This window comes from Haliaeetus leucocephalus, unplaced genomic scaffold (genome assembly GCF_000737465.1).
Source record: "Haliaeetus leucocephalus isolate CR32 unplaced genomic scaffold, Haliaeetus_leucocephalus-4.0 Scaffold0, whole genome shotgun sequence".
NCBI lineage: Eukaryota > Metazoa > Chordata > Aves > Accipitriformes > Accipitridae > Haliaeetus > Haliaeetus leucocephalus.
This window is the reverse complement of record NW_010972436.1, coordinates 22,533,304-22,542,056: the sequence shown is the minus strand read 5'-3', so window position 1 is coordinate 22,542,056 and position 8,753 is coordinate 22,533,304. Positions and strand designations below refer to the sequence as shown.

General features: G+C 39.6%; 1 protein-coding gene across 1 annotated transcript in view; it reads right to left on the bottom strand.

Annotated features, from left to right (window-relative positions):
- The window catches only part of XRCC2 (X-ray repair complementing defective repair in Chinese hamster cells 2), a 14,578-nt gene that overhangs the window by 5,549 nt on the left and 276 nt on the right, over positions 1-8,753 (bottom strand). Inside the window, exon 2 of the mRNA XM_010586003.1 lies at positions 4,120-4,201. Within this exon, the coding sequence (XP_010584305.1) occupies positions 4,120-4,201 (82 nt within the window). The remainder of the gene's footprint in view (positions 1-4,119; positions 4,202-8,753) is intronic.

The window sequence follows — 8,753 nt, the reverse complement described above, 5'->3', positions numbered from 1 at the left end:
AGGTCATTCCCTCATATTTCATCTACTGAAATATTTTAGAACAATTGCATAAGGTACCTCTTCTTAAGAAACAAAGTGGATCTTCTGTCTGCCATGGGCTTCGGCACAAGAATTCTGCCACCCAGACTGGCATTTCTGAATCCAAACCAGTAAATGAATTGGGCCAATATGCAATACAGATTGCTTCACCTACCTTTACAGCAAAATACGACTTGTTTAACTAAAACCAGCAACTCTATATGGTCACTCAGAAGCAGCAGTGGGCAAACCTGAGCTGCTGTTTGGTAATGATTCAAAAAAAGTTATTCTGTGAAATAAGTGCTTGACTTTATCCATTTGAAGATGTTCTATCAGGATGTCTGTGTTACAGAATAACATTGGATGAGCTTTTATTGGCAGAACTAACAACTTGAAGTAAAAATTCTAAGTTGAATGAAAAAAATAATTCTGGGGAGTTTTTCTGGTGGTGGCTTATAAATTTTAACAGCAAGACAACTAAGGACCCTTCCAAGTTTGTTCAACACTGCTGAACAAGATACACATCTGGGTTGTAGTTTGACCAAAATACTTAAGTTACTCTGAAAAGAATAACAGCTTGGACTGTAAAAAAACCTCAAGAGAGCCGGGGATTCCTGTGCCTTCATGATTATCAAAGAGGCTGCCCACAAGAAGAATGGGTGCAAAACAAAAGCCATTTATAGCAACATCTATAAATGTAGGGTTTCATTAAATTAGCAACCAGGCTGTTAGAGTAAGATAAGAGGGGAAATTCATCCTTCTGGATCAGAGAGGACAAGCCATGACACAGCAGAGGAGGAAGTGTGGCCAGCAATGTTTTCAAGAAGCCTTTGACACAATAACTCATGGAAGAAACTTAGTGATCAGTACTAGCATCATCCATTAATGTTAAAATAACTTTGAAAGGACTAGTAAAAAGATACTGTCACAGGATGAAAACAGTCTGAGAGGCAGAGTAGGAACAGACACTTTAACATGGAAGAAAGTTAATGGGAAGTTATCCTGCTAGAATTGGTGTTGCCCGATGTTAAACATATCAGTAGACAAATGTTCCATTAGCTTGGCAAAATGTGTAGAAAACGAACTAATTGGGTTAATAAAGACTTAAGATTGTGAAGATTTAACAGATCAAGGTGGATGAGCAGAATGATTTCATATGAAATTCAGCACTGACAAATTCAAGAAGTACGTTTCAAGGAGTCACCCAACACATTGCTTGGCTCACGGTAGCTTGAACTGGCCCACTATGGGCAGACCAAAGAGTACAATAGTCCACTGCTATGCAGTAACATACAGAATAAACTAAATGATGTTGCATAAACATAAATATTTATGTAACACTAACATATTTTTAACTGAAACATTGTCCTCAGTCCTGGTCATCAATTCAGTGTTAACTTTTGAATGAGAAGAGCCTAAAGTTTTGTCTGTAATCACTATACTAGCAAATGTTGGTTAAACTATTTTCTTACACAGCAGTTACAAACAGGCTATTAGAATACTCAGCAATAACTCTGCAGGTTTCACATCATCAGATACCTTTAAGTTACTGGACTAGTAATTTACAGTACTGTGCAGAAGCTGTCACTAATATTTGTACCATTTATAAGTGAAGTAGAAAGGCCTAATATTTATTCCAAGTTAATGTTGTGTGTCATACTATTGCTGAACATCAGAGCTTTATACTGACACCCAAACCTTCATACCAGTGGCATAGGAGAAATATGACTGGCAATAGTGGAAGATTATTTAAAGCTCGTGTCACTTTTGCTCCATTCCAGAAGAGCTTAAATGGTATGTAATTAATATGCTTATGTATTCTTAAATATCATCATAATTAGAAGGAGTGACTAGAATATCACAGCAGTACCTATGTTAGCTGTTCCTATTTTATAGTACTCTGACATACATGTTATGAACACTTAACTACAACATAACCTTTGGATACTTTATTGAAACTTTGTATATATGATTGTTTCAAATACCATCAGGAAAAAGAATAATTTAGGTCTTTGCATTGCTTTAATCACAGCATTTTAGATTAAGAGCTGTTCAGTACGGACTTCACGGACAATGTATTACAGTATTCCACAGTGACCTACTAAAAGTCAAGTTCATGACAAATGGAGAGGTAGGTCTTCAACAGGGATTTAAGAATGAATAATGAGAACACATCTAAATAACACATGAACTCACATAAATACTGTGGTATTAAAAGACAAAGCAAAAATGTAATAAAAGGTGAAGTCCATTTATGTATATATAGCTAAAGTTCTGTGCTAATATGTTAGGCAGCTTCATTAATGTCAGCAAAAAAGCATGACCAAGCTGGATCACAATTGATGCCACCTGTTAAAAGCAGAAGAAAAATAGAAGTGCTTCAGAAGCTCAATGACTGTGCTGGCACAGAAAAAACAGGGGTGAATTTAGAAGGTTTCCAGCCATCTTAGAACTGGAACAGTCTTTGGACAGACATGAACAACCTACATAGCTTTAAAATGAAAGCTGATAATTTGATGATGGAATTATGTAACGCTGTGGAATGCGACAGCAAGGGCAATTACTGACCCCCAAGGAAGGCTTCGTATAGTCTGTTCTACCAGAACATTTGTTTCTTGTGTGTAAAGTTCATTAAAAAAAACAGCCCAAAAGATCAGCATTGTCTATTACTGCATTTTTTCAAAACAAAAATATCTCATCTCTTAAAAAAATTGTTAAGAATTCAGGAGCTTTGTGAAGTGTATACCAATTTCACTACTGGTTCTTAATTCTTCTTGTGGGTAACAAAGCAATTCAGAATAGAGAGTATTTAAATAATCTTCTCTACTCTGTTTGCACTGGCTTACCTGTATTTCTCTGCCCTTTATCTTTGTTATATCGTATTTGAAACTTTCAGGGGCAGGAATCATATATCGCTAAACCCCTAATGTATTCTCAAGTGCTGCAAAATAATACACGAATAGTATCACAGTGACTGCATTTGTAGACAAAGCATCATCTCTCATCCAATTATCCCAATTCTTTTTATTGCTTTTTCTGCTATTTCTTCTGAACCTTCTATAATTTGTGGGAATTCAAACTGCAGGCAAGTATGTTGATAACCACTGCAGCCACATACTTTTCATATGAAATCTATTCATTCATACATACATTCAACAACTGTAGGACCTCACAGCATGATCCTTACAGTCTGTCATTCATATACCTTTTTTACTACACATTTCTAGTTTTGTGTAATCAGAGTAGTCTCCTCCATTGCGAAACCCATGAAATTTCACACAATCTGGAAAACCAGTCTGACTTCCTGAATCATCAAGGAATTACTAAGTGTGCTAATTTCTGTTTAGCTCAGTAATTTCTTTCATTAAAACATCCAGTCTTAATCTTAAAACTTCTTGCTAGAAGAATCTACCTTAAACTTGTTGTACCAGTGTCATTGGGAGGTAGCCCAATTTCTCCAATTTGATATTCTCATTTATTCACCGAGGGTCTACATAAGCCATTTTGATCCTAACATTGTCCGCAAACTCATTCAGCTGATTAGTACCTATGTTGATTATGGAATTGTTTCCAAAGTTCCATCTAAGCATAATCAGGATTTTTTCAGGCCAAGACTGAGTGGCTTGATGACTTGCCTTTATTGAAAAAACACTGTTTGCTCATGCCCCTTTTCCTAACTGATCCAGACCATTCCATATCACTGAACTCTTTGCTATTTATTGAATCTCAAGTTTTTTGCAAACTTCTGCAGTTATGACTTTGTGGTGGTTTTTTAGACCATTCATTAAAAAAAAAGGTTAAATGACAGAATCCAGAACAAATTTCTGTAAAACTACTAGAAACAGACCAACATGCTTGGTATTTACTCACCTACATCTGTGTTTTGATACCCATAATGCAGGTTTTAAAGTCCATTTAATAACGTTTGGAATGGTGACTTTGCATTATTTCACTTTTTCTAGTTCACATAAAACTATATCAACAATTACAATTCTGAATCCAGGGCAAAAAGATCTACTTGTATGCTTATCTCTGTAATATTGTTATGAAAATATTTTACATCAGCATTTTTCCATAAACGGGATAAAGATACATTTTTACCGTGAACAGGAGATGCTTCCTCAGCAAACAGATAAGGTTCAAGATTCTTCAGAGAACTTCTGCCCTCAAGTCGTGCAAGTAGCTTTTAAGGAAAATACAGAAGAGACATGCTGTTAACTCAAAATAATGGACCTTGGGAATCAAATTTAAAGGATTCTGAGAACTGGGAGTTTTCCATGACAGCCCTATGAAAAGATTAGTCTGATTTCTAAAATGTTTTCATAAATACATATGGAAACCTATAGTCTGGACTACAGCAACAGAAGGTTCCATCCTTACAAACAATTAGCACACAGATTCAATGGCAGTAAAGAATAGATATACATTAGGGGAAATAAAGCTTAAAAAAAAAGAAAAAGCTGCATAGGTAGACTAGCAAGAGGGATCGCCTCTGGTATACAGCAGTGCTGCCAGAACATTGACAGAACAAAGGGAAAGAAGATAATTTGTAATAACCATCACTGCCACAACAAACTACTGGTTGAGAGGTGAAACATTACCCATCATTAGTCTCCTGAGTCAGTTCCTCTGAGCATTTATAAGTAAAAACATGTACATTTCATCTGAAAAGTTATATAGGACTCTTCTGGACTACAATCCCATTATATCATAGTTACTTTTCAAACAGACTATGGATTAAGAATGATCAAAAAGTAATTAGCCACCAGTGGCTCTGCAAAAACCTTTCTAAAGCAAGCTCGAATTTGTAAAGCAAGTTCCTCCAAAGCCCTTTGTAAAGCAACTCCATTGTAAAACAAATTAGTCCAAAGTTCATGGACAATTTCTTAAATTGACAGGTATTTGCATAGCAAGTAGACAGGTATTCACGTAACTTGTGTTATTTGTAGTTCTGGCACACATTTGTAAACCAAGAATGAACATTTCACCCAGTGCTGGAACTGTTATTTGCTATGTGTATTAACATACATGGGAAAGGACACTATCAAGGTGCTCAGAGCATTGCCAGAACACGTACCCTCGTGCCAAATATTTCATTCTCCAAGACACCCAGCTGTCATTTAACGAGCTAAAAAAACCAAATCACTATGAATACCGATACATACATGAATACATAGTTTTACCCCATCCTCCGTAAAGCCAGTCACCAAACGAGCAGCAAGCACACACCTTTAAACATATACTGCCTTATCTTGCCTTTCCTCCCTGCCACATCAATGAGCAACATTTGCTCTGAATTTTCTTAAAAGTTGTTTAAACAGTTGTGTGTGTGTGTTTGCCTTTAATAGTAGAATAAAACTCCATTAAATAGCCCTGAATTTACTTCAAGTGGTCACGATGGGAATCTAAGCGTGACATTTTCATTGACATTTTAACATTCCCTTCCATTAACAAAATGTCAATGTGTTTGCCTTTGTTTGCCTGTTCACATGTATTCAGGAGAGTTTTCCAACACGTCCACAACCATAAAAACACGTGAATTGACCTTGCTCTGGATCTGCAGATCCTCCCATTATGTTTCACACATTTGCGCAGTGCAGAAAACACTCACACGGGGAACTCTTGCATATTTTGGGTATCAGTAGGGTTCTGTAAACTGGACAAAGCAAAAATCCAGATGGACATACATACACAGGAATACAGGAGCATATCTCCGGGCACATAAGCCAGGAGCTTGCAACTACAAAGAGGGCCATCGCAGACCCTACACGTGCAGCCCTTCCGTGCAAGGGGCTGCCTACACCTGGCCCTGGCCCTGGCCCCTGGCGAGGAGAGGAGAGGCTGCACCCACTGTGGAGAAAGGCCGGGGATCTTTCACCCCCTTGTCCGGCAGTGGAAGTCAAGAGAAACAGGAAAACCACCACAGGCTGCTGCTTTCTGATGCTTTTCACTTCTTAGCAAAGGAAGCACCGCTCTGGCACTCAGCGATCACCGGAGCTTGATTATAGGCACTGCTGGGGCCGGGACTCACAACTACTGCTGGTCTAAACACACTTCTGCAGCCTCCTGTTCTCGAATTTATTTGTACGCTAATGAATACATCCTCTACAGTTTATTTCTTCTGGAAAGGATGAGCTCCTGTATCTTCTTAGGCTATCACCTCTTTAAGCTTACTGCTACAGCTTTGGAAATACGCAGTGGATTGATCGCTATCGTTTAAATATGATTCTGCGGTTATTTAAATGACAAGTTTATATATTCATTTTAAATAACTACAGGTGCTTACTCTGAGCACTGCTCATGTAGGTAATTTATGGTAATTTGCTGATGATAGCACACCTGTGTTTTTATCAAACTTGTATTTACTTCCGAGTTCTGAAGCAGAATCTCCAAAGGCACTTGCCTCATTAGTGTCACGCTGGGAGCAACGGGGTTCCTGGCAGAAACAGCTAACAATTTTCCCTCATATCTAACAAAGGTTTGTCCACACTACAGCAGAAGTGACAGAAGCAAAGCTGAGATGAGACACCAGACAGGCATCCCTCACCTCTGCCAATATGAAAGACAGGGACAACGCGGGTTTTTCCAAATGGGCAAAAGCCACCTTGGCCCTCTTCCAGGGGAAGCATTTCCATTTTGCCTTCTAACATTTTCTTCTGTAAAATGGGGCGGCGGGGGCGGGGGGGCAGGGAATCTACAGCATTTAAAGGGTGATCTGGATGGTGGACATCAGGCGTCCCAGGCTTTGTCATGGACAGTGTACAGAAGACAGCAGCACAGCACTGCTGAAAAGAGCCTTTGAGTGTGAAGAGCTTGGAAAGAAAAAAAAAAAATCAAAACAATTCCAAATCACATATTGGAGACTTCAGACTCTATAGTTTAACTGTAGATGCTAGTTTCTTCGTTCATAATGCTCTTTTTATCTTTTACACAAAATACCACCTTTTAGCAACCTGCTAGCGGTAGGTCTTTGCTCTTAGGTGTTCTTCACAAGTATAATTATGCTAGCAAGAAACTGCACATATGTGCAGTTACGTGTAGAAAACAAGCTATACAGCAAGAGTCAGGCAACAGTTGGGTTCAATTTCATTAATGACAAGGCTGATGGGACTCAAATATTTCAACTATGTCTTTTATAATTTATCAATTTCATCTTTTTAATAAAGAAATATGCATATGGACAGTCCCACTGACTAATACATTATATGCTTATACTATATTGGTTTCAGTAAAGCTATGCATAAATGTAAGCATACATGTACGTCTTGTCAGGAATGAGATATTACTTCATTAAAATGTTAAAGAAATTCAAATTAAATAAAGCTCTGTTAGAGGCTGTGAGCTAACCTACAGGCTATTTACACATACAAACCTATCTCGAGTATGAGACAAAATTTAATTTTCAACCACTATAACCGCTCTGACTGAGCTTTTGTAAACTTTGGGCATGAAGACATATGCAAGCAATTTATCATTTATTTTATTGTGATATACCAGAGGTGTTTAGTGAGAAGCTCTAATTTGTTGTATTAATTATATTCAATAATAAGAGTACAAGACTGCGGTCTCAGTCTAACTCTCAGTAAAACCTGATCTTACGCATGAGGCTATTTGAGGAGGTATTGTTTTAAATTAAGTATTGTCTGTTTCAAGGGCTTTTACCATTTTTTCTGGATGATGTACTCATACATTAACCTTTTTTAACCCATCAGTTATCAATTCCTCCCTCATTCAGGTTTGGTTATCCCTTCCATCATGGGCAGTTGCTGCCATGTGCATTCCTTGTTGTGCACCGCTCATGTGGACAAATAAATGCATTTACTCACGTGGACACAGAGCACAACTCATGTCCTTAATATGTATATATTTGCCGACAGTGGACAGCTGTTACTATTTTTTTTAAGTGTCAAAAGGGCTTAAGAACTCAAGTCCCACTGAAAAAACACGGAGCTTTAACAAGAAACATTATCACGTTTCTATGCTTTTATGTGCACTACTCGGCATATTCTGATACAGTAACATACAAACCTCCCAAGTAATTAACTTGCTGACTGCAAGGACAAGTCACTAACAAATAAACCACCCAGCAGAGAAAAAAAAGACCGACCAACCAACAAAACCCCCAAACTCAAAACCCTTTTTCTGCAAAGAACAGGAAAGCAACTTCACCTTCCATACTGTTTATTTAAACCAACCCTTCCTCACAGCTCTTCTTCCCTACCGCATCCACTCCAACATAGCGAAGAAAACACTGATAAAGGAATTACTGCCAACACCTGAATAACTCCCCCCCCGCCCCGCGCTGCAAGAAAGCCCCATGGCAGGCATTCAACCCGAGTCCCAGAGCCGCAGCCGGGCACACAAAGGCAGGACACAGACCCACGCCACCCTTATCCTAGCCGAAGCCAGCTCCCTCAGCCAGCCACCCGCCGACAAAACCCTCCAGCAACACCGAAGTGTTTCAGGGCGAACCAACACCCCCGGGCGGTGCTTCCCGCCCTCCGCCCCCGCAGCTCCCCTCAGCGTGAGGCGATCCCTCGGGGGGGTGCCTTCCCGCAGCGCCGGGCTGACGGAGCCCCGCTCCCCGCCCTCACACAGAGGACGAGGAGGAGGAGGAGGAAGCAACGGGAGGGGGAAGGGCGGCGGAGGCGGGAGGGCGCGGCTCTGCGGCGCGGCTCCCCCCCCCCTTCCTCTCACACAACGTCCCTCCGGGAGGCTCCGCGGGCGCCGGGCGC